We start from the raw sequence: 27,717 nt of genomic DNA on the forward strand, positions 1-27,717 counted from the left end.
GAATTCACTCATAGGCTTTATTGTGCCAACATATGCCACAAGCTTGTCATTTAGGTTTATGTCTGGATACCTTATTTTATAATGAGTGGAACATGTAGATGACTACTGTGATAACGATTGCAGCTAGAGAGAAAAGGTCTCCTACTAGTAGAAATGTCCTACTGGGATTTGTAACAAACTTGTAGTAATAGTTCATGGAGCTTCTGTTGGACTATTTTTAGCTTATTCAATGCATTCTGAATGTAGTTTCAGCTGTTATGTCCAGTAAGGGCCAGTACACACTGTTCAGTTTGTACATAAACCAGTTGGCGATAACTCTTAAAATCTTGTTTCATGTTTGACATTTCAGGACTGCACAGTGAAAGTGCATCCTTTACAATAGGTGGCTTTATATATTTCATTATTAATATAGTGCTAGCCAACATAATGCACTCACACCAGTCCTCACACTCTAGGGTCAATGGGAACCATTAACTCAGTATACTTTTAAAGTGTGGAAGGAAACTAGAGTACCCAATATCAGGCTATAATAGGAAATCTAATTCTATTAATAGACAAGTATTATTGTAATTTATAATGCTATATATTATACTATGTGGTGGACACAAATAAGAAATTCATTTTACTTAGGCCCCATGCACACGACAGCAAAAAACCTCCGTTTTTGCGGACCGCAATTGCGGTCCGCAAAAACGGAGCCATTCACTTTCATTGAACACTGACACCTTTCCGTAGCACTACGGAAGGGTGTCAGTGCCGTGGAAATGTTCCGGGAATTATGGAACATGTCCGTTCTTTCGCATTTTGCGGGCCGTGCTCCCATACTTTGTATGGGAGCACGGCCCGAAAATGCGGCTGTCAGTCAGCGGCCGGCCGTGCCCGCGATCGCGGACAGCAATTGCGGGCACGGTCATGTGCATGGGGCCTCAGGCCACATGCACACGACAGTATTTTTCATCAGTAATTACAGACCCATTATTTTCTATTGGCCACGGACACCTTTCAGTAGTTTTACTGATGTGTGTCCATGCTGAAAAAATTATAGAACCTGTCCTATTCTTGTCAGTAATTACGGCAAAGACATAGAAGTCTATGGGATCTTCCGTAAATACGGACAGCTACTGATGTGCATCCGTAAACCGTCCATATTTACGGACGCATTTCTAGGCAACATGTTGATGACATCATTTGCAACCTCCCTCTTTTTGTACGGATCCGTATATATGGATGGATTACGGATGCAATACGGACCGTATTTGCGAACACCCTTCCGTATATACGGATGAAATACGGATGCCTACTGATCCGTATTTACGGACAGTATTTCGGGATAGATGAAAATACTGTCGTGTGCATGGGGCCTTAGGCCTCATGCAGACAGTAGATGGAGGTACATGGCAAATTGAGGCCACGGTACGAACCGGTATTGCAGTCCATGTGCCACAGTATTGTCTAATAGAAGCAATACTTCTAGGGCAGAACAAGGTCCATGATATGGCACGCATTGCTGCATTTCACAATATTTTTGCTTAAAAATGGTGGTAGCACTACCTGATTATCAAAATTAATGTAAAGAGTGACCTTGTCAACATCTGGTTTTCCTTTAAAAACAATTTAACCATCTGTATCTATAAACAATAAATAATTTATTATATATAATAAAAATAACATTATGGTTTATTCAATGTACTCACTTCATCACACAATATACATACCTAATATGCCTTCCTTCCAAAAGACTAGACACTAAAAAAGACTTATAACAATGGACAGAGAAAAGAATATTGGAAATTTATATGTGCTACATTTAGCTTTATAGGACAATTTAGAATGTAAACTAGTTTGTATTTTGGGAGATTGACTAGGCCCATTGTGGAATGGAAGGTGGGATTGTAAACTTCCAGATATACTATCTTATAGGCATAAGAGGCAGGAGAAACCTCTCAGACGGTTCTGAGAAATCGGTCCATCCAGGTCACGCGCCAATCTCTTCAAGCATTATTGCGGCCTCATCTAGAATATGTGGTGCAGTTCTTTGCACCAGTTCATAGAAAGGATGCCCTAGAGTTGGAAAAAATACAAAGAAGAGCAACTAAATTAATAAGGGGCATGGAGAATCTTATTTACGAGGAAAGATTAAAAGAATTAAACATATTTAAAGGGGTTATCCAGAGAACATAAATGTTCTCTCAAAAAACACTTCTTCACCATGTAAATACACTTCTCAATATTATTTATTTTTCATTTTGTAAAGATACAGTCAGTCACTACAGCGGTCACTTGAATCGTCGAGTTTAGTTTTCCTATTCATGATGACGCACCTACATGATTACACGTCACCTTGAAGTTCTACCTACTTTACTCAGTGTTGACGCATCATTCATCAGGCAACGCTCTGACCAGGGATTCCGGTACCGCAGAAGCTCCTGTTCATATGTATGCATAGTGACGTCATGGGCTTCTCCACGAGCGGATTTCCAGATCGTCGGCAATGCTCTAGCCATGGATTGCGCTACTGGATGAATCATAACGGCTGCGAAAAGCACCCGGCGTCCGAGGGGACCCTCCCAAGGGCAGTGGGCATTGGCACTGGCCGGGGTTCGCCAGGTGCAGACGCCGAATTTGCGGTAACAGAAAAAGACAGAGTTTGTATAATTCCTAACACCTACAAACACCTTTACAGATGTGGTCTTTGGAGAAACGTTTCAGACTGTTGACATCTTGAACTATGTAGACAAGATATTTCAGAAGGAGAATCTTAGATCATAAACTATAGTTATAGCAGGATACACCATTTACCAGCTAGGCTATAACACCATGGAGATTCCAGATTTTTTAAATTTGTGGGAATAAAGCACATAATAAAGTGGGATAAAAATGGGCTAAAGATGATAAATTGTGGCTTCGTATATATATGAACAACTATAATTTATCTGTTTAATTTTACTGGGCATGTCCAACCAATAAATAAAATGTTCTTTGTTTAATAACAATGTTTGCCATTTACATGCTGTTAAAAAAATTATTCACTGAAGAGTTATGAAATTTACTTACATAGTGTAGCGGCACATGGCTTTCAAAGTGTATAGCAATGTGCACATCCAACTAATGAGGTGAGTGCTGGTGGACATGCATGCTCAGTTACTCTCCCCACAGCCTGGTCTCTGCATAGTGATCCTCTGTTCACTGCAGAGCAGCCAATAGAATAAGCTTTCTATCCTGCTTGTCAGGGAAGGAGCAGAACCTCTGCAGAAGCAAGGCAGTATAGCTAAAAAGACTCAGCTTGTTAGGATTGTAAAGTTCTGTATCCTGACAGCTGATATGAACCCTGCACATTCCCACTTTATTGGTTTTATTTAATTTTCATTGGTTTCTAAGGTTGTCAATACTGTGTATGTCACACAGTATATATCTTTACTACTCTGGATCCCATGTTACAATCTGCAGGGAGAGTAAAAAGGGTCTATATTTGAAGTTGTGGGAGGAAGGAGACTGATTTTGCTCAGAGTTCCTTCCCTAGCAGCACAGATTTGCAGCAGCAGTACCAACAAGGGGGACTCAAGAAAGAAAAACAAAGATGAATAAGCAATTTTTTTTATATGTTAGAAACACTGCAAAATACTTTAAAGTGTAACTAAACATTTGACAAACTTCTGACATGTCATAGTGACATGTCAAAAGTTTTGATTGGTGGGGGTCCAAGCACTGAGACACCCACAACTTGCTAAAACAAAGCGGCAGAAGCTCTCGTGTGAGCACTCAGTCGCTTAGTTTCTGTTTGGCTTTTTCCGGAAATCCGATGTATCGGAGTACGGGCTCATTGACTTACTATTGAGCCCGTACTCTGATACAAAAAGCCAAACGGACATGAAGCGGGTGAGCGCTCACACAAGCGTTTCTACCGCTTCGTTTTAGCGGTTGGTGGGGTTTCAAGGCTCGGACCCCCACCGATCAGAACTTCTGACATGTCACTATGACATGTCAGAAGTTTGTCAAACGTTTAGTTACCCTTTAACCCCTTCCTGCACCTTGACGGAACTGCACGTCAAGGTGAGCAGTTAGTGCTCCTGGACGTGCAGTTACATCTGGAGTTTAACAGTTAACCACCGCGTGGCGCTACACCGCAGAGGCGGTTAACTGTGCAGGGTGTCTGTCTTGCTCTCCCACTTGCTGATCAGCGGCCCATCCTCGCTGATTTCGGCAATTAACCCCTTAGATGCAGTGAACGATTGCAATCGCTGCATTTAGGGGGTTTGTGGCACATCGGCAGCCCCAGAAATGCGATTGCGGGGGGGCTGCCGATAGTTGGCATGGCAACCAGAGGCCAGACAATGGCCTCCAGGTCTGCCATGTACAGAAGCCTTCGGCTGGTCCTCATAGGCTTCATATTACGTCACTGTCAGTATCAAACTGACAATTATAAAACATTACACTACCTAGATAGTGTAATGTATTCTAGCAGCAATCAGAGCTGCAAGTCTTCACGTCCCCTAGTGGGACAAAACAAAAGTTTTAAAAACGTTAATATAAATATTTTATAAAAGTGTAAAAATAAAAGTTATAACTTACAAAAACAAAAAAATTTTTTTTTTCCTATAATAAGTCTTTTATTATAGGAAAAAAGTGAAAACGTTAAAAAAAAGTACACATATTTGGTATCACCACATTCGTAACGACCCAAACTATAAAAATATAATATTACTTCTCCCGCATAGTGAACACCACAAAAAAAATAGGTAAGAAACAATGACAGAATCACTTTTTTGATCACCACCCCTCACAAAATATAGAATAAAAAGGGATCAAAAAGTCACATTATCACCCCAAAATAGTACCAATAAAAACTAAAAACCGTCTCACAAAAACAAGCCCTTGTTTTGGCTTTCGGATTATGTTGACAAAAAAAATGTACTACTTTATAAAAAAGTGATTTTATTGCGCAAACACTGCAAAACATAAACAAAACTATATACATATGGCAACGTTGTAATCATAACGACCCGCAGAATAAAGTAAAATTGCAATTTATAGCCCACAATGAACGCCGTAAAAAAAAAAGGACAAAAAATATTGTCAGAATTTATGGTTTTTGATCACCTTGCTTGCCAAAATTTTTTAATAAAAAGTGATGAAAAAAATTGCATGTACCCCTAAATGGTACCAATGAAAACCATAGATTTTCCCGCAACAAATAAGCCTGAACACAGCTCAGTTGGAGAAAAAATAAAAAAGTCCTGGCTCTAAGAATATGGCGACGCAAAATGTGCAGAGTGTTCCAAATGCGGATAAGATTGGGACACCGGCCACATATCTGCGGATTATTATTTATTTACCGCATTATTATACCATCTTATTATACCCTGATGTACCCTGCACACAGTTGCAAAACTACCGCTGTAGCAGCCATAGCGGCTGCTACGGGACCCGCAGCATGAGGGGGCCCGTGCCGCCCGCCGACATATCCCCCCATATGCCCGGTGGCGCCGCTAGCAGCCGCTATGGCTGCTACAGCGGTAGTGACGCTACTACGGGGCCCGCTCTGCCGAGCCTCTAACATTTATGGGCTGAGCCGCACGAGCACTCGCATCGCATCTCATTCTCATCGCATTGCTAGCACCGGAGGGGGCCCCCGGTGCTAGCAACAGCCACTCCCTCTTGCAGTAAGTGTACCTGCGTCTATAGCATGCAGGTACAAATACATGCATTAGCGCTGAATGGCCGGGCACGTTCTGTTCCCGACCATTCAATGACTTACAATGACACTGATTGGGGCCCTGCCAATCAGCACCTTTCAACGACGCGCCACTTGCATCGTTCATCTTCAGCAGTCCTGCTCATAAGAGAGATCTGCATTGCAACCAGACAGCGCGGCAACGGGATCAGGGTGAGTATGTAAAGTTTTGTTTTTTTTCTACTAAAACTGTGAGTGGCATTATCTATAGTGGGGGCTATATCTACATGGGGGGTCTATATGTTGGGATGTGGAGCACTATATACAGGGCAGCTATATGTAGGGCACTATCTACAGGGGTGGGCTATATGTGGGACACTATATACAGAGGTGGGCTATATGTGGAGCACTATCAATAGAGGGAGATATTTGTAGGGCACTATCTACAGGGGTGGCCTATATGTGGGACAGTATCTACAGAGGGCTGCATGTGGGGCACTATCTACAGGGGCTTCTATGTAGGGCACTATCTACAGAGGCTCTATGGGAGTCACTATGTACAGGGGGGCTATGAGGGCACTATCTACAGGGGGCATGGTGTGTGTATGGGACACAGTGTATGGTATTATTATAATTAGGGAAACAGTGTATGGTGCTATTATAGTTAGAGGTGCAGTGTATGGCGCTATTATATTGAGAGGTGTTGAGAATTTTATCTTCGTTTATAGGTGCAGAAATGTTTTAAAAGTGAGAAGATGAAGACACCGGAGCGGAAAACTGCAGAAATGGGTCATGGCCGGGAGAAATCTATCATAGAAGTCTGGACTGGAGGGAGAAGAAAAGAGAAAAAGAACTAGAATCTGAGACGTCATCAGTGAGTCACTTAATCTAAATGTTTATTCTGCCTCTAATCAGCACTGTAGTCACTGTATGATCTGCAGCGACATGATGGGTGGTATGATTTTGTTTTGTGAAACAGCATCTCCCAGCATATCTTTACCATTGTTCAGGCCATGCTGGGAGCTGTAGTTTTACGCTGTACAAACCTATACGGCAGGGGTTGTACTAAATTGGGCTGTATTTGTTTTGGTATTGTATATATGTACTGAGCTTGGTTTTGGGGCTGTATATATGTACTGAGCTTTGTTCTGGTGCTGTATATATGTACTGATCTTTGTTCTGATGCTGTATTAAAGTACTGAGCTTTGTTCTGGTGCTGTATATATGTATGAGATTTGTTCTGGTACTGTATATATGTACTGATCTTGGTTCTGGGGATGTATATATGTACAGAGCTTGGTTCTGGGGCTGTATTTATGTACTGATCTTGGTTCTGGTATTGTATATATGTACTGACCTTGGTTCTGGTATTGTATATATGTACTGAGCTTGGTTTAGTACTGTATTTATGTACTAAGGTTGATTCTGGTACTGTATATATGTCAGAGCTTAGTTCTAATGCTGTATTTATGTACTGAGGTTGGTTCTGGTTCTGCATATATGTATTGCGCTTGGCTCTAATGCCGTTTATATGTATGAGCTTTGTTCTGGTGCTGTATTTAGGTACTGAGCTTGGTTGCGGTACTGTATATATGTCAGGGATTGGTTCTAGTGCTGTATATATGTCAGAGCTTGGTTCTAGTGCTGTATTTATGTACTGAGCTTGGTTGTGGTACTGTATATATGTATGAGCTTTGTTCTGGAGCTGTAATTATATAGAATATATTTATAATAACAAAATTGCAGGGCAGATGGAATTGTTTTCAATCATTGTATATTTAATGGCAACCTGTCTGGTAGTTTTAACCCCTTGAACCGCCACCATGCGGTAATACATGACCTGACTATATTTCCAAATGAATGTTTTTTTCAGATGCAGCAAAATCTATAAAATCAACTTTTAAAACCGCGTACACTATATGCTAATTACTCATTAAAGGGTCATGGGTCGGTGCCTCTATCCTGAAGAGTCACATAGTCCTACCTCCAAATCCACCTTTCCATGTTTGATTGACATTCCCCTGGGTGATACAACTTTACTGGATGCGCCATTGCCTTGTACTACTTGGGGGGCTGTGTGGCACTATATACAAGGGGGGGGGGGCTGTGTGGCACTATACACAAGGGGGGGCTGTGTGGCACTATACACATGGGGGAGCTATGTGGCACTATATACAAGGGGCTGTGTGGCACTACTAAGGGTGGGCTGTGTGGCCCTATCTACTAGGGGGGCTGTATCGCACTATGTACAATGGGGAGGGCTGTGGCTCTATCTACAGGGGGATGTGAGTGGCGCAATCTACAAAGGTCTGTGTGTGGCGCTATCTACTAAGGGGGGGCTGTGTGGCACTATCTACTAAGGGGGCTGTGTGTCGCTATATACAGAGGTGCTTTATGCTGATATCTACAGGGTGGGCTGTATGACACTATATACAAGTGGGAGGTTGGGGTCGCTATCTACAAGTGGGGTGTGACACTGTCTACAGACGGGGCTGTATAGCACTGTCTACAGGGCGGCTGAATTGCACAATCTACAGGGGGCACTATCTATAAGGGGTCTGCGTGTGGCACCTTGGGGGGGGGGGGGTCCAGTCAAGTGTTTGCTATGGGGCCCAGTCTTTCCTAGTTATGCCCCTGATGAGAACCTTCAGGTGTCCATGGAAGGAGTTGTAGACATTTAGCCCGATGATGAGATGATGACTTAAGTGAAGCATTTTTCTATTGAACCAGTCCCATAGATTCACACCAATAATAAGAATGCTTCCCGGAAACACAAATATAAAAGCTGTGATATCAGCCCTCATCATCATGAAATAGATATATAGACATTCTACTAGCTCAGGTTTTATATGGGAGATCCAAAATTCTACCAGCAGTGACGGTGTCATGTCCATGGCCGCGGTCCGTCAGGCTCACTCACCACGGCCGCAGCCATGGGTCTGCGAGCGCTTGTCCCAGTCTCGTCAGGAGACGCCAGCGCTCACTACCGCTTACCTCGGCCGGGTCCCTTTTAAAGGGGCAGCGCACGCACCTGAAGTTAATGTTAAAATTAGCCCATGAGCACCTTGGACTATAAGAAGGGCTCAGCCCCTTCCTTCCATGCCTGAGCGTTGTTGTCGTACCCTAAGTTTGTCTAGTAAAGGGTCTCCTAGTGTTTTCCAGTTCCCAGTGTTCCCCGTTCCTGTACCTGTATCCTGTATCTCGTGCTACCTGGTCAAGTGCCGTGCTGAGCTGTATTCGTGCTGTGCTGTACTCCATGTCTGTCCTGCTACACCACGCCTGACGTCTGCCTGCTGCCTAAGTCCAAGCCGAGCCTGTTATTGCTACTGTCTGAGCTGCCACAGGTACACTATACGAACTATAGACTGTGACCTGCGTCCTGTTGGCCAGCTGCCATACAGTCAAGGCGGTACAGCCCAGTCGGTCCACGCACCCAAAGTGACAGACGGCAGGCTGAATCTGAGTAAAATCCTTCCCTCCTTATTTTAAGCTTTACGTTTTCATTAAATGTCCTTCAATATTAAGGAATATTTGGTTTAGATTCAAATTATATTTGAGCTGACTAAGGAAATCAGGCTCGTCCATGTGTGGTTTGCAAATAAAGCTTCGGTTTTGTATTACTCAAATAATAAAGAACTTTGTGTTCCTTTCGATTCAGTTTGAAAATGTCCATGTCCTCAACAAGAACATGTCAAGAACAAGTTTATTTTCCACCACAGATATTTAATCAATATTGATTGGATTTGATATAAATGCCTAATCTGTGGCCATCCAAGTGGTGGGACCTTCGTCAATCCAGGGAATAGGGGTTGTCCGGCCTCTGTCCTTGGTGAAGTAGTGGCCACGTGTGCACAGTCACTCTTCATTATGTATTGAGGGAGATATATGGAGTCAGACAAATACTATCACTACCCAAAAAAGGTTGTCGTCAATAACTGAGTGACTGTTCAAGGAGGGTACTACTCCAAACGATTTTTAACTGAAGGAGTTATAAGCTTCTATAGCTGAGATGGGAGAGGATATGTATACAGGTTTTGCCAGGGTCTTAGCTATAGGGAATGTAGAGGTAGTAGTCAGTGGCGTAACTACCACTGTAGCAGCCATAGCGGCTGCTATGGGGCCCGCGGCATGAGGGTGTCTGTGCTGCCCGCCGAAATGGGCCCCCTAATGCTGGTGGCACCGCTAGCAGCCGCTATGGCTGCTACAGCGGTGGCAACACCACACAGTGGCGGATCATCGTAAGGGCTGTTCGGGAGGGGTCCTCAGTGCTAGCGATGGCCACATTCACTTGTATCTGCCTCCTACAAGGGCCAGCTATATAGCACTGTCTACAGGGGGAGGCTATATAGCACTGTCTACAGGGGGGCTGTATGGTACAGTCTACAGGGTTGGCTGAATGGCACAATCTACAGGGGGGCACTGTCGATAAGGAAGGCTGTGGGTTGCACCCAGGGGAGGGAAGGAGGGCCCAGTCAAAAGTTTGCTATGGGGCCCAGTGTTTCCTAGTTACGCCACTGCCTGCACAGTTTACGTATGCCCCCCCATTATAAACTGAAACACCAGCAAAACCCAAACAGAACAACTACCAAGCTAAATCTGTGCTCCAAATGGTGCTCCCTCTCTTCAGAGCCCTACAGTGTGCCCAAACAGCAGTTTACGTCCACATATATGTCATCGCCATACTTGGGAGAACCCGATTAACATTTTATGAGGTATGTGTCTTCAGTGGCACAAACTGTATTGTGCACTAAAATGGTAAAACGCCATCCGCTGCGCTTTAAACAGGGCAGGGCGCACCACAACTTAATAGCATGTCGTGGTGCGGGGGGTGATGTAACGTGCTAAGCCCGCGCCATACGCTGCAGGTGTCAGCTGTGTGTTACAGACGACACCCGGGAACAGCGATCTCGCTGTTACAGAAGCCTGCAAAAATGACCAAATACTGCAATACATTAGGGGGACTAATAAGATGTGTAGTAAAAAAAAAAGTAAATATAGTTATTATTAGTGAAGAAAATGAAATAAATATTTTGTAAAAAAAACACACCCCCAAAACATAAACAAAATTAGTATTGCTACATCCGTGAAAGTAAGAACAATATACCATTATTTAACTCACACGGTGAACACCGTAAAAAAGAAAGAATTTAAACCGCCAAAATCACTGTTTTTTGGTCATCTTTGCTCTAAATAAAATGTAATAAAAAGTGATCAAAAAGTTGTATGTACCAAATGGTGCCAATAAAACTACAGCTCGTCCCGCAAAAAATAAGCCCTCACACCACTCTATTGACGGAAAAATAAAAAAGTTCTGGCTTTTGGAAAGCGGGGAGGGAAAAACTAAAATGATAAAGCAAAAAATGTATCAGTCCTTAAAGGGCTAATTACTTTCTAATGAAAAAACATTTATGACCACATGTGGGGTATGGCCGTTCTCGTGAGAAATTGCTTTACAAATGTTGAGGTGCTTTTTTCCTCCTTAAAACCTTTCTGAAAATTAAAAAATGCAACATTTTACTGGAGAAAATTTTGATATTCATTTTTCACGGCCTAATTCTAATAAATTATGTAGAAGACCTTTGGGGTCTAAATGCTCACTATACCCCTAGATAGATTCCTTCAGGGGTGTAGTTTCCCAAATGGGGTAACTTTTGGGGTGTTTCCACTGTTTCGGTCTCTCAGGGGCTTTGCAAATACGACATGACACCCGAAACCATTCCAGCTAAATTTGAGCTCCAAAACACAAATAGCGCTCCTTCCCTTCTAAGCCCCGCTGTGGGTCCAAACAGCAGTTTATTACCACATGTGGGGTATTGCCGTAATCAAGAGAAATTGCTTTAGAAATGTTGGCGTTCTTTTTCTCCTTTATTCCTTGTAAAAATTAAACATTTCTATGTTTTGTTCTATAAAATAGTTGATTTTCATTTTCACTGCCTAATTCCACTAAATTCAACAACAAAAAACTGTGTCAAAATGCTAACTATACCCCTAGAAAAATTCCTTAAGGGGTGTAGTTTCCAAAATGGGGTCACTTTTAGGGGGTTTCCACTGCTTTGGTCCCTCCAGGGCATTGCAAACGCGACATAGCATCCAAAAAACATTCCTGCAAAGTCTGCACTCCAAAATCCAAATTGCGCTCCTTCCCTTCTGAACCCTGCCGATGGTCTAAACAGCAGCTTATTACCACATATGGGGTATTGCCGTAATCGGGAGAAATTGCTTTACTAATTTTGGGGTGCTTTTTATTCTTTATTCCTTGTAAAAAAAAAAATATTTAGATTTTCATTTTCACAGAATAACTTCAATAGATATAGCAAAAGACCTGTGGGGTTAAGATGCTAACTATACCCCTAGATAAATTCCTTGAGGGGTATAGTTTCCAAAACGGGGTCACATTTGGGGGGTTTCCACTGTTTTGGCCCCACAAGACCTCTTCAAACCTGACATGGTGCCTAAAATATATTTTAAAAAAAGGCCTCAAAATCCTCTAGGTGCTCCTTTGGTTCTGAGGCCTGTGTTTCAGTCCATTAGCACACTAGAGCCACATGTGGGGTATTTCTAAAAACTGCAGAATCTGGGCAATAAATATTGAGTTGTGTTTCTCTGGTAAAACAAATGAATTTTGGCAAATCACCCCTCTACTTTGCTTTAATTCCTGTGGAATGTTTAAAGGGTTAAGAAACTTTCTAAATACTGTTTTGAATACTTCGAGGGGTGCAGTTTTTAAAATCGGGTGATTTATTGGGTCTATCTAATATATAAGGCCCTCAAAGCCACTTCAGACCTGAACTGGTCTGATAAAAAATAGCCTTTTGACATTTTCTTGAAAATGTGAGAAATTGCTGCTAAAGTTCTAAGCCTTGTAACCTCCTAGAAAAATAAAAGAATGTTGAAAAAGTTATGCAAACATAAAGTAAACAAATGGGAAATGTTAACTAGTAACTATTTTGTGTGGTATTACTATCTGTTTTACAAGCAGATGCATTTAAATTTAGAAAAATGCTAATTTTTGCAAATTTTCTCAAAATTTTGTTGTTTTTCACAAATAAATACTGAATTTATCGACCAAATTTTTCCACTCACATAAAGTAAAATGTGTCACGAGAAAACAATCTCAGAATCGCTTGGATAGGTAAAAGCATTCCAAAGTTCTTACCACATTAAGTGACACATATCACATTTGAAAACATTTGCTTCGTCCTCAAGACACAGTCCTGAAGGGTTTAAAGGTCAAAAGATAGTTTTGCTGGGAAATTATGCTCTGAGACCTATCACTAGAGCTAAGGCAATGATACACTCTACCAAGTGTCAAGCACTGTTCACTTTTTTCAATGATTATGCAATAGATTTTGAAATGTAAATACAGCTGGCATTATTTTAGGCCCGACCGGCCAAATAGCTCTTTATGAAGTGATGGAAATCTATATTATTATAAAGGATCTATCACCTCTCCTGACATGTCTGTTTTAGTAAATAATTGTAATCCCCATAAAATAAAGTTTTTGGCATATCTTTCGAAGAACTCTGAATTGTACTGTTATTCCTTTAGCAATTTATGAATAAATTGACAACTGGGTATTACTAGTTAGCGCAGTATCGCAACGCAGTCTGACAATGTCCAATCAGTGCTGACAGTATTAGATTGTGAAGGGATAGACCCCAGCGACGTTGGGCGTCGTTTGACTCTCGTTTTTTGCACCTACAGTTCCCCTCTTAGTATTTAACCCTTGGCTCGTCCCACACCCTGCTTCTGCCTTATCGTTTGGTTTTGTTGCTCACTGGACATACCTGGTAACTACTATTTTCTGGCTCCCTGCTAACACCTGCTTGCGCTATCTGCGTGAAATACCAGTCGGCAACTACATTGGGGATATCGCTGCAATACCTTGAACAGCCGCTACAAATGTAACGGCATGTGCAAATACAAACGAAAAATAATTCCAAGTAAACAATGAAGAGTCCCCTTCAAACAGCTGATTGGTGGGGTGTCGAGTGTCAGACCCCCACCGATCTAATATTGATGGCCTTTAGGATAGGCCATCAATTTGAGTATAAATACAACATACGTTCTACAGAGAGGTACAACCAGGAGGTGGCGCCATTGTCATACTTTTTCTGGCTTGGTTTAACATTGCCTACTTTAAATCCTTTTTAAGCCCCTTTAAATAAATGAATAATTTTATTTCGATTTTAGTGTGGAGTTGACTGAAGTTAGAGTATACCATTTTGCTCAGTGTATGCTTACTTGAATTACTCTTTAGTGTGGTGACATTAGAGTTCACTGTACCACCTGTCAGCTGTCCTGTGTTTGTACAGTAGAATTATATATAGACTGGCACATACTGTAACTGGGAGCGGGTAGACATTGCGGCTGGTTCTGTGCTGGAAGCATTGGTGGATTTTTACTATGGGAACTGTCTCCGTTCTTGCTAATAGTTGTGTGACAGCAGTGTTGGTGTTCTTGTCCAGATTTCCCCGGTAGAAGCAGCTGTAGTAAACAGTTACAAGTGTTAGTGTCAGCTTGTTGTGCTTTGGTCTGTTTGTTAGTTTGCTCCAGTCTCTCAGGTGGATCATTTATGATGATTAATAGCGATTGTAAACTTATTGAAGTTTGCAAACATGAGCACAGTCCTGATTGGTAGAACTTGTGAAGCTATATGAGTGGGTCGTGTAGTAATTGCGGCTAATGTTGGCATAGAGTCCAATGTCCCTCCAGGCAGCTTTACTACTATCTTTTTGCAAAGTCATGAATAGACACAGCGCCTTAATACACACCCTGGGGTTACGCATCAAAACAGTTTATGACAGCCTTTGACATTGCTTCCTCACTTCTCACCCACAGGTTCAGTGCCAGGCGTCATGATTATACTACTCTGCAAGTAACATGGACAGACCAGCCAAGAAGACATTTACCATTAGGTACCAGCACAGCCTGCCAGTACTTAAGCCGTTCCGCACCACACACAGGTAAATGTACTTTCTAATTGTCTGTCTGAATTATATGACGTTTATGTTGTTTTCTTGGTTTAAGGTTATAGCAGTAGCCAGATTTTCTACAATACAGAAAGAGTACACAATGTATAGGAAGATCACTCTTACACAATTGTACTTTTAGTTTTTTTACAAACTTTAAAAATAAAATAACTTGAATTAAAAAGTTATATCCGTGACTGGCACATACTTAAAATTGCTAAAAGTTTAAGGCCAATGAAGTGCATTTCTTCCTAGAATAAAAAGGTCATATGTACAATGCGGTTATAAAAATATATTCAGCCGTTTATAGAGATCTCTGTTTCTGGGAAAGTTGGGCGAAAACGAAGTTGTTTCTAGTGCCTTAAAGCCCTGCTTAATTGATGTAATTCTTATATTTGTAAGTATAATATGGTTTGGTTGAAAATGTTTACACACAAGAGATACTTGCATCTGCATTCATTCGTTTCTTGTGGTTGTGCAAAATTAATACTATAATTTCTGTGGGAACCCAAAAAAATGGCTGATGATTTTATTACTATTATTCATGGAACACTGGGACAGAGAACTGTGCATGACAATGGGAAATATGTTAATATGGTGCAAACTAATGAACAATGTTAATTTCTACCTGCATTGGTTTACCAGCACTTGTTAATCGGATTTAAGGTTTACATCATTCATAAACATATAGTCCCTCAAGTTACAATATGAATTGGTTCTGGGGCGACGATTGTAAGTTGAAAATTTTGTAACTTGAGACCATAACTCTATGGAAAACTCAGAATTGGTTCCAAAACCCCCAAAATGTCAACCACAGCGCAGGTAAAGAGCAGTAGAGGACATGTAGTACTGTACTGTACTGTACTGTAGAGAGGCGCTACTAGTCAGCCAATCAGGGCATGAAATGCATTACAACAGGTGTTTTACCAGTAAAATGCCCATGCTGACGCTGATTGTCTGGATCTTCCAGCCAATCACACGCGCCCGAGATCCAGACCTTTTGTGGCATTGTATGTCGAATGTGGTTTCAAGTTACAATGGCCAAGGAAATGTCATTGTATGTTGAAAATATTGTAACCTGAGGCCATTGTAACTAGAGGGACCACTGTACTGTAGTTATTGTTACTGTTACTGTTTTCTATAGTCTAATCTGAGGGGATGCAAAGCTGGAATGACAATGATCTTTGTAAATATTTTACAGTCACCAACATCCTATTGATAATGCCGGCTTATTTTCCTTCATGACTTTGAACTGGATCACTCCACTTGCAAGACTCCCTAAACTTCATATGAATGATCTTTGGGGTCTGCCATCTCAAGACTCATCAGAAGTAAACAGCTGGAGGTAAAAGTTATATCTGCAGGATAGTGGGTTGCAACACGAAATATACGTTCTTCATATCTCCTTCTGTCTGTTAATCTGTTTATGGATATATCTGGCTGTAGGTCATGACCAAAATAGAACCATATGAAATTTTTTTTTAACTTTGCGCTACATACATTACTTTTCGGATTTTGTTTACATTGGACTACTCAGCGTTGGACTGGCGTCCCTTGTGCCCACCTAATGGAATGATTCTGAGGTCCCACCCACCATCTCTACAGAATATGTGCACATTTACTTCTTGTTATCATTGTACACAAAGGACATATCATCAATAAGGTCTAATAGGTTATTTGTGAATCATCCCATAAGAAATAGACCCTAGTGACAAGTGATTGGCTCCCAAGTCAACTCCAAATATGGATGTCTTCTGCTAGACCTTTTGGGACCAATTATTGGGTTTGGGCCCATTGGAGGATCCTCTGGTACTCTTGTGGGCCAGTCCAACCCTGCAGCTACTGACCTTTGAGCTCTCAGGAGCATATTGTTCTCTCCCATGCAGAAATGTGGTAACTGGGATTGAAAGAAAATAATAGGCACTTGAACGAAGCTTGTCTATGGCCTAGACAGAACAGGTCAGGTCAGTGCCCGTTAGTTGTCTTCATTCCTGGCAGCCAAGTCTCTATGTGTCTCAGCAGGAAAGAGGCTATCTGCTCAGGAGAGAACAAAAGAAAGCAAACAAAATATGATAAAAACCCCTTCAAGACCTGGTTTCACACGGGCGTAATATGGGCAAATTTTTTAGCCCATTTATGGCTGCAAGTCCAAGCAAGACCGTGGGTCTAATGCTCAACAGCATCATAAGCATCTATGATGCTGTTGGTTTAGATCATTAGAACAGCGATCAGTCTGGGAGTTTCAGCCGGGATCCGCTTTTGGACGTATTACGCTCGTGTGAAACCAGCCTTACAGAACTTAAAGGGTAAACTTTTTTTTTACTAATGTTATTTGAAAACTGCATTACAGCTACTTTGTGGTTCAGACACTTATTGTATTGTTGCTTTCACATAAAAAAAATAAAAAAATAAAAACCCACACAGAGGGATTCAGTTGGTAAGCTTGAAAGCTATTTTATATATTTTATATTGTATTAATAAATAAAAACAAAAAAAAAACAGGACCAAACCAGTGAACAATAAAACTATGGCTTGAGGACATGACAACAGATATGAAATACTGTATCAGTCAGAAACCTTATCCTACATGTCGTTAAGGGTAGAAATAAACCGACTTCTTTGGTGATAAATTTGCACCATATATTGTTGCCGTTTCTGCTGTTCTGCTTTTGTTCCTTATGATAGGAAACCAGACAGCTTCCATTTGGCTCTAAGCCTCCATGCTGTTAGTTTCTTTCAGATCAATACTACCAAAACAGTTGTTTTTGCACTTGTGCTACAAAAGCTGTATTCATATTTTAGTAATGCTCGGTATAAAATAACAATTTCTGTGCATTATAATCTTCCATTCCATTAGTCATATAGTTTTGAAACAGCAGGGCTAAAATTCCCCATTAAATGCAGGTAGTTTACTATAACAGTTGGCTTGTATGAACTTCAATTCACAAAACAGTGTATTTAACTCATCTTCCATCAGATAGATTTGAGACTTTGGCTTAAGACCCCTGAGGAGGCTGGACTTTCCGGCCATACATGAGGGGTGCGGATGATAGACCGCCCTTTGGCCAGGACATAGTACTTTATTATTAGGTCATGCTAGCTTCCACGTGGATATTTTTAATGTCACCTTATCATTTGTCTTTTTGATACTTGTAACTACTTTTGTGCATAGGGTTTGCCTTTGATATCTTGTAGTCTGGCTATAGCATTGTTCGGGCTTTATACCTATGTGTGTTCTAATCATAGATTACCGCGTGGTTTCTTTTTTTCTGTATACAGATTTTTTACATTTCATCTGATTCCAATAAAGTGTTGTTTTCTATACTTTAAAACTATATGGGATGTGTGCTAAATTATAGTGCCCTTTTTCTTTCTTGTCTCGTAGTTTTCTACTATTTGGGGCATGTTAGCTGCACCCCTATTACTACAGATTATCTGAGTGCCCCCTTTTTTCTCTTTGTTTTTTATTGACGTTAGGCATTATTTACAGCAACATATTACAAAATTCTACCAGTTCCACATGGTACTGATCCGTAATATGATACTTATGTTATTCAATGACAGTGGGCATAAAAAAAAATATATTTTCATATTGAGTGTGTGTACTGGCGCATGAAAGAAAAAGCGTGGCATGCTTCAAAGGATGCTATATGGATAACAGGATGGATGTATGGATGAAAATATAGATCTCTTTTTACATCTGTTTGGATACTGTATGGATACCATTTTTCATTCCTAAACTACAAGTGCATCCATGAGAAAAACAACTTGAAATAAGGTGTATGTTTTAAGATACGTTACCCATACAGAACTCATATGGAACAAAATAGAATGGATACGGTGCCCATACTAAACACCGTAAAGAAACATAAAGAAAAATATTCAGTACCCCATTGAACTTTAAAGTCGCAACTTGTGCATTCATATAAAGCGCCGTATGCTACTAAGTGGCGTCTTTTTTTTTTTTACCAAAAAGATGTCGTCTGATATAAAATATATCATTTGAAAGTCTACACACACTGTGTTTATTTATTTTTTTGGAATTTTAGTGTCATTTTGAGGGTCAGTGGCATTTTAAAAAAAATTCAGCATGCTGAAGGTTTGGCATTGTTTCTGGCTTTTTTCTCCATATGCTTCTCAATAGGAAATTAACAAAAAACATGGCTAGAACATTTGTGTCCTTAAAAATAGAAATAAGATCTGATCACGAGAAGGCACTTTGATGTTAATCACATGGTACTTTCACATATTGGCACCTGTACAGTGTATGGTCCCAATAAATTTGCAGTAAACATAACCTTGAACTCTACGGATATCTATGTGAAAGATGAAAGAGTGCACACAATGGAGGAAGTTGTTCTGTGAGTTAATGGAATATTTATGAGAATGCTATGTATCAATGCACTAAGAACTAGGAACTACAGTGATGCAATTAATTCAAAGTAAAATGATAGACTTTTTATTTTTTCAATTAAATATTTTGATTGAATTTAAAAAAAATAAAATCAACAAACCATTTCCGCTTATCCCTCGACCCCCATCCCCACTCCCACAAAAAAAACATTGTGCACCCACCATTATACAAAGTCTGTACATAATAGGCATCAAAGAGAAACATATCAGTAGTAGTAGGCAATGTCAACCAAAATGTAAATATAAATATGGCCAAACAAGTGCACATCATAAAGCATTCAAGAGGTACATGCCTATATAAAGAGGGGATTTCCAAAACACTGTCATCAAAATAGAAATCACAGGCACTCTACTCATCCCTTCCCATGCAGAAATAACAACAATAATATAACATATCATCATACTGTTCAAATAAGTCCTAATCTGTATCTGGTCAATTCCCTAGATGCCAGTCACGATGAAGATATCCAGGACGCCCAGAGCATTTAAAATTTTTGAATAGCTCCCCTTTTCCTGTGCACCCTTTTCTCTAGACCCAACAACCAATTTGTTTTATCCACATATTCTCTAGAGGTGGGGCTCGAACTATACAGCCAATGTTGAGTGATGAGTTTACGCGTTATGTATAGCATCTGGCAACTGCTGTTTTGCCAACCTCATAAGTTGGCAGGTCCACAACATAACCTAACAGACATAGAAATGGAGATAGAACAATATTAACCCCAAACATCCTGTTCATTGTCTCTATCACATAACTCCAGAACTGTTCCAAATCCGGGCATGCCCACATCATAGGCATCAGATCCGCAGGTTGTGACTAGCATCTTGGGCAAAGAGCATTCGGATGTATTCCAATGTCAAGAGAAATTTAGGTGTTTTATATACTCTATGGATCAAATAAATACGTGACAATCTATGATCTTCACTCAGTGACAGTTGGGGCACTCTTCTCAAAATATCACGCCAATGATTCTCCTCCATAGGCCCAATATCCCCCTTGCACTACTCTTTACTTCTCAGGATATTTGTAACGACCAGCAGGTTTGTGGACCCATTGGGTTACTCCGCCGGATTGGCATTGGACCACCTATAAGGGCGCTGTCTAAGCAGCCTCCCCGGTCTTCACCCTTTAACCCCTGTACAGGGATCTGGTCTTCACTGCGGGGAGACTGCCAGGTCGCTACCTCTTGAGGTGGTCCCGGTGGAGTAGCTGATGGCAAAACAAAAGCTAGGCAGAGGCAGGCTGATGGTACCTTGGTGGTAGTAGACAGGAACCGAATTACTGAATGCAGGCTGGTCCCGGATTACTGGAAGCAGGCTGGTGCCGGATTACTGGAAGCTAGCTGTAGCCGGATTGCTGGAAGCACGCTGGAGTCAGATTACTGGAAGCACGCTGGCCCCGGACTGCTAGAAGCACGCTGGCCCCGGATTGCTGGAAGCACGCTGGTGCCAGATTGCTGGAAGCCCGCTGGTGCCGGATTGCTGGGAGCGCGCTGGAGTCGGATTACTGGAAGCCCGCTGGTGCCGGATTGCTCGAAGCACCAAGAGGGCATGAGATACCAACAGGTAACAGACTCCAGATACAGGATACAATAAGTAACAGATTTAGGATACAGGATACAAATAGGTAACAGACTCAGTATTCAGGATACTAATAGGTAGCAGACTCAGTATACAGGATACGGAACCTTTGCAGGATAACACTTGGTTTGTCCAACTTTGCTCAGGCACTGGAGAAAGGGGCAGGGTCACTTATAAGGGCCAGGGTGTGCAGGGATAGGCTGGGGACAGTTTTACTGGTGCACGCGCTGGCCCTTTAAGAATTAGGACGGACACGCACACGCACCCTACGGGCACGCACACGCACCCTACGGACACGCACCCTATGGCCACAGACCTGGGGAGGAGGAAAGAGCAGAGCGTTCCGGTGTCCCTGAGAAGGGGGACGCCGGCGAAAATGCATAGTCCCGCGGTCATGGCTGTCGGTAAGAGGGGGATGCCGGAGGTCAGCGACCGCGGACATAACAATATTTTTTCATGACACTATCCAGCAGGGATATATATAAGCGGGTTATAATCCCAGCAGAGGCCTCCGATCCCTCAATTAGACAACTGATTTTGTTAGAGGTAAACCACACCTCTATGTTCCCTAATTCCACCTGCCAGGCATGATGGAACTGAAGATATTTTAAAAAATTCCTTCTTTAGCTGGTCATAGGACATAAAAACATCCCCCCTCAGAACTTGTGGTATCCTGCGCACACCCTTCTGCCTCCACCTCTCAAATCCCTCTAAAAAATAGGTGTGGTAACCATGGGGTATCCCAAAGAGAAGTATATTGAGTTGCCCCAGTAATGCCCTGTAGTTCCCTCACATTCCACCACACCTTATGAATCAGTAGGAGAGTAGGAGTAGGAGTCAAAGACGTTCTAAATTTATGGGCTTCCAGGGCTTCATATAAATTGTCAGTTTGGAGATGATGTTGTATTAATCTTCTCTAAGAATCCCCCCTCACTATTCCATCCCTGGATATGCTGCAGCTGTGCTGCCAAAAAGTATACCCATGGGTTAGGCAGTGCCAGACCACTGTCATCCTTACCCCTTTGAAGGGTCTCCAACTGAATACGAGCAAGGCCACCTTTCCACACCAGCCTCCTATTGCATAGGGATCCATACAGGGGATTTATGTACCAGGTATAGCAATTGAGGCATCCAGATCATCTTGATCAAATTCATTCTACCCACCATTGACAAAGATAACTTAGACCATATCTCCAATTTGGCTTGAAATTTGTTAAGGAGGGGGGTCAAATTAAATTTTTCAAAGTCCCTTAGAAATGATGATACAATGATCACTAGATACTTAAATTCACTGAAAATCCGGAGGCCCGAATTGGAATATTCCGTCACTCCCTCCAAATTATCCAGTGGTAACAACACAGATTTAGTCAAATTAATCACCAGACCTGAGTATAAGCCAAAGGTCTCTATAGTTTGCATAGCTACAGATAGGGAGCGAAAGGCCTCCGCCAGGAACAACAGAGTATCATCCGCATATAGCGCCACCTTGTCCTCAAAATCTCTCCTCGTCTAAACCCCTCTATATTATGATGCGGTCTAATAATGCTGCCATAAGCTCCATGGCCAATGCAAAGAGGAGGGGAGACAGGGGGCAACCCTGCTATGTGCCATTGACTTTCAACCTTGCAATCGGCTGAGTATATAAAAGTTTCACCCAAGCAACAAACTGCGATCCCAAGTTATATTTTTCTAGTACCACCCATAAGTAGTCCTATTCTATGCTGTCTGACACCTTGGCGGCGTCCAACAAACAGATGACACTATCACCCGAGTTATCCATGGCTATTTGAAGATTTCAGGTACAAACAGCGTTTGTTAGTAGCCATGGACCTGGCATAAAGCCAGAATGTTTATGTACATTAGTTAGAATAACTTTCAACAACCTAAGGGTATGTTCACACGATGAGAGGCATTTACGTGTGAAAAGACAGACTGTTTACAGCTGCCTCGTTTCACACGTAAATGCTCCTCCTCGTAATTTACGAGGCGTCTGAGACGCTCTGAGACGCTCGTAAATCTTGAGCTGTGCTTCATTGAGTTCAATGAAGAACAGCTCAAATTACGTGGCAAAGAAGTGCCCTGCACTTCTTTGCCGAGGCAGTCCATTTACGCGTCGTCGTTTGACAGCTGTCAAACGACGACGCGTAAATTACAGGTTGTCTGCACAGTACGTCGGCAAACCCATTCAATTGAATGGGCAGATGTTTGCCGACGTATTGCAGCCCTATTTTCAGACGTAAAACGAGGCATTATACGCCTCGTTTACGTCTGAAAATAGGTCGTGTGAACCCAGCCTAAGGGCTAGCACCAGTCAGAATTTTTATATATGTTGGTAAAAGCGAGATAGGTCTGTAGGAGTCAGCCAAGAGGGGATCCTTCCCTGGTTTCAGCAATACTATAATAGTGGCCTCACGCATGGATCTGGGTAAAGAATGATTAGCTACTTTATGGCATCCTGAAAAACTTGTAAAATCTGTGGAAGCAGAAGATCCCCATATTGCTTATAAAGCTCCACGGGTAGGCTGTCTGAGCCAGGAGATTTATTATTAGCCATGGATGCAACTGCCACCTGTATTTTCTCCAACAGTTCCATCCCCTGTAAATATTTAGAGAACTGACTAACAGTGCATTCCAGCTTGGAAGTATACACATTTTTACAAAAATTGTGGAAGACAGGAGGGATGCTAGCAGTATCCACCTGAATATCCCCTCCCTTTCTCTAACAGCAGGAATATAAGAGGACTGCAGCTTTGACCTGGCTATCAATGCCAGCACATGCCCTGCCTTTTTTCCTTAGTCGAAGTAAGGGTATGTGCACACGAGAACTGTATTTTACGTCTGAAAAGACAGACTGTTTTCAGGAGAAAACAGCTGCGTCGTTTCAGACGTAAAAGCTCCTCCTCGCATTATGCGAGGCGTCTTTGACGCCCGTAATCTTGAGCTTCTATTCATTGACTTCAATGAAGAACGTCTCAAATTACATTGCAAAGAAGTGTCCTGCACTTCTTTGCCGAGGCAGTCAATTTACGCGTCGTCGTTTGACAGCTGTCAAACGACGACGCGTAAATGACAGGTCGTCGGCACAGTACGTCGGCAAACCCATTCAAATGAATGGGCAGATGTTTGCCGACGTATTGTAGCCGTATTTTCAGACGTAAAACGAGGCATAATACGCCTCATTTACGTCTGAAAATAGGTCTTGTGAACCCAGCCTAACTCTGCTGCAGGAACAAACGTTTGTTCTTAGCAAATTCGATCATGTGTGTATTATAAGCATCCTGAGCCTCCTTCTAAAGTAATTGTGCCCCGCCATTGCTAATAAACACCTCCTCGGGGACTGTACCCTCTATCGTAGAAATTCACCACACCAAATTGTTTCGTTTTGGCTTTGGATCTACAAATTGCTTGAAATAAGACTCCCCTCAATCAGGTCTTAAGAGCATCCCAGAGAGTAGCACCGGAGACAGAACCTACATTAAAATGCAAGTACTTTCACAAAGCATCAGCAATGAGTTGGCAATCGATAACCTGTAACCACAAGCGTTGAGAAGGTATAACATTCGGAAAGACATTTATGCGTAGCAGCAACGGACTATGATCTGAGAAAACTCTGGGAAGATAGTTCACCGGTTCAAGGCACTGCACCACTTTCCTCTGTTCCTAGAGCCATGTTAATGCGAGACAGTGACTCATTCAACCTAGAGTTGTACAAAAATTGCCGCACTCGAGGATTACGGATGTGCCACAAATCCAGAAGCGACAATTCCTTTATGAGTTCTCCGAACGAGGATGGCAAACTATCCTCCTTGTTCACCGCCGACCGCAGACGATCTCAATATGGATAAATAACATTATTAAAATCTCCTCAAAGCAGAATAGGTACATTCGGAACCTTATTGACAAAGGCCATTACTTTCCTCATAACTACATTATTATATGACGGGGGTATATAGACAGCCACCAGCAGGTACTCCCTGGTAAAAAAAAACTATTTGCAGTAGAGACACACATATCTGCCAGCAACATCAACCTTGGATAGAAGACATATAAAGGGGATGGTCCTATGTATTAAAACACTAACCCCCTGGAGTAACCAGTATAAATGGAATGAAAACTGTGGTGAATCAATGATCGATTCAATTGGAATATGCTGTCTTTTTCTATATGTGTCCCCTGGATACATACCACAGCCGGCAGTCATGTACGTAGATACTCAAACACAGTAAGCCTCTTTGTAGTATTCCACAAGCCCCGTACATTCCAACTTACAAAGGTTAAAGTATTAGCCATTATCGAACATTAGCAATGGTGAACCAGATTACATAGCACCATCATGCCATAAGAGAATGTAACAAGACAGTGAGCTCTTTGATACAAGACCAGCATAAGATCAGTCCCCAAGAAACCTGTAAAGAAACAAAATGTAAGAAACACATAAGGTTGGTAAGATCAAGCTTACGACTGTTGAGCAGGTGAAGACACCAGTCCTCCATGAAACCTGACATGTGATCACGAATGGATGTAATGCCATTGCGTCCCGCCATAAAAGAATTATAGATGACTTCGGGCAAAACAAGGAATTTCCAATTACATAAAGACAAATTTTAACATTCTCCCAGCTTCCCGCTGGGGGTACATGACTTAAAGAGGCTCTGTCACCACATTATAAGTGCCCTATCTCCTACATAAGGAGATGGGCGCTATAATGTAGGTAACAGTAATCTTTTTATTTAGAAAAACGATCTATTTTTACCACTTTATGAGCGATTTTTAGCTTTATGCTAATTACTTTCTTAATACCTAAGTGGGCGTGGTTTTACTTCAGACCAAGTGGGCGTTGTACAGAGGAGTGTATGACTCTGACCAATCAGTGACCAATCAGCGTCATACACTCCTCTCCATTCATTTACACTGCACTAGCGATATAGCTATATTGCTATCTGCAGCCTCATACACACACACTAACAATATTGCAGTGTCCTGATAATCAATATACATTACCTCCAGCCAGGACGTCATGTGTATTCAGAATCCTGACACGTCTGAATCTTTTCTGTGAGATTTCCAGCAAGGCAAACGTAATCTCGAGAGATTACGATGTAAACTGTCATTTAAAGCGAGATTACGTTTGTCTTGCTGGAGATCTCACAGAAAAGATTCAGACGGGTCAGGATTCTGAATACACATGACGTCCTAACTGGAGGTAATGTATATTCATTATCAGGACACTGCAGTAATGTTAGTGTGTGTATGAGGCTGCAGATAGCGATATAGCTTTATCGCTAGTGCAGTGTAAATGAACGGAGAGAAGTGCATGATGCTGAATGGTCAGCGTCATACACTTCTCTGTACAACGCCCACTTGGTCTAAAGTAAAAACACGCCCACTTGGGCATTAAGAAACGAATTAGCATAAAGCTAAAAATCGCTCATAAAGTGGTAAAAATAGATCATTTTTCTAAATAAAAAGCATTACTGTCACCTATCTCCTTATGTAGGAGATAGGCCACTTATAATGTGGTGACAGAGTTTCTCTAAAGGGTGATTAAACTTTCAACAAACTTCTGACATGTCATAGTGACATGTCAGAAGTTTTTATTGGTGGGGGTCTGAGCACTGAGACCCCCACCGATTGCTAAAATGAAGCGACAGAAGCGCTCGGGTGAGTGATGAGCCGCTTCGTTTCTGATCTGCATTTTTCGGAAAATCGATGTAATGGTGAACGGGCCCATAGACTTTCTATTGAGCCCGTACACCATTACATCGGCTTTCCGAAAAAAGCCGATCACAAACCAAGCGGCTCATCGCTCACCCGAGCGCTTCTGCCACTTTGTTTTAGCGATTTGTTGGGAGTCTCAGTGCTCGGACCCCCACCGATCTAAACTTCTGACATGTCACTATGACATGTCAAAAGTTTGTTGAACGTTTAGTTACCCTTTAAAAATATCCAGAATGATCAGCGTCGGCCATTTGCTTTTAGTCGATTTTGATCCAACCGTCCGGTTGCATCCTTTCGATTCTCAAGAAAGTGTTTTTCCCAGGATCCCCACTCTGAGCCTCGCTGGGTACAGCACAGAATAGGTAACTTGCACAGCGCAAAGATGACGCTTCATGTCTAGGAACTGTGCCCTCCGTCTCGTCCCTCAACAGAGTAATCAGGAAAAAAGGCTATCTTTTGGCCATTCACGGTGATATCAGAATGATTTCTGACAGCTCTCAAAATAGCATCTCTGTCCCTGTAATGGAGCAGCTTAATTAGCATAGAACGTGGTGGTGGGCCCCCGTGGCAACAGACGGGTGGGCACATGATGCACCCTTTCCACAGCATATAGCAGTGAGATGTGAGATAACCCCTTTTTCAAGGGCGTCCCAAAAATGATAGACTTAATATTAACCCTTTCATGACCAAGGGTCATTGATGCCCCTGTGTCCAGGTCAAATTATATATATATATATATATATATATATATATATATATATATATATATATATATATATATATATATATATACAGTGGAGGAAATAAGTATTTGATCCCTTGCTGATTTTGTAAGTTTGCCCACTGTCAAAGACATGAACAGTCTAGAATTTTTAGGCTAGGTTAATTTTACCAGTGAGAGATAGATTATATTAAAAAAAAAAAAACAGAAAATCACATTGTCAAAATTATATATATTTATTTGCATTGTGCACAGAGAAATAAGTATTTGATCCCTTTGGCAAACAAGACTTAATACTTGGTGGCAAAACCCTTGTTGGCAAGCACAGCAGTCAGACATTTTTTGTAGTTGATGATGAGCTTTGCACACATGTTAGATGGAATTTTGGCCCACTCCTCTTTGCAGATCATCTGTAAATCATTACGATTTCGAGGCTGTCGCTTGGCAACTCGGATCTTCAGCTCCCTCCATAAGTTTTCGATGGCATTAAGGTCTGGAGACTGGCTAGGCCACTCCATGACCTTAATGTGCTTCTTTTTGAGCCACTCCTTTGTTGCCTTGGCTGTATGTTTCGGGTCATTGTCGTGCTGGAAGACCCAGCCACGAGCCATTTTTAATGTCCTGGTGGAGGGAAGGAGGT

The 27,717-nt window shown here is 41.8% G+C and overlaps 1 protein-coding gene across 1 annotated transcript in view; it reads left to right on the top strand.

Annotated features, from left to right (window-relative positions):
* The first annotated feature begins 14,555 nt into the window (after positions 1–14,555).
* The window catches only part of LOC142740900 (ATP-binding cassette sub-family C member 5-like), a 157,308-nt gene continuing 144,146 nt past the window's right edge, over positions 14,556–27,717 (top strand). The window contains exons 1-2 of the mRNA XM_075850323.1: positions 14,556–14,638; positions 15,846–15,989. Coding sequence (XP_075706438.1) covers positions 14,556–14,638; positions 15,846–15,989 — 227 coding nt within the window. The remainder of the gene's footprint in view (positions 14,639–15,845; positions 15,990–27,717) is intronic.

The sequence above is a fragment of the Rhinoderma darwinii genome, chromosome 2, assembly GCF_050947455.1.
Source record: "Rhinoderma darwinii isolate aRhiDar2 chromosome 2, aRhiDar2.hap1, whole genome shotgun sequence".
Taxonomy (NCBI): domain Eukaryota; kingdom Metazoa; phylum Chordata; class Amphibia; order Anura; family Rhinodermatidae; genus Rhinoderma; species Rhinoderma darwinii.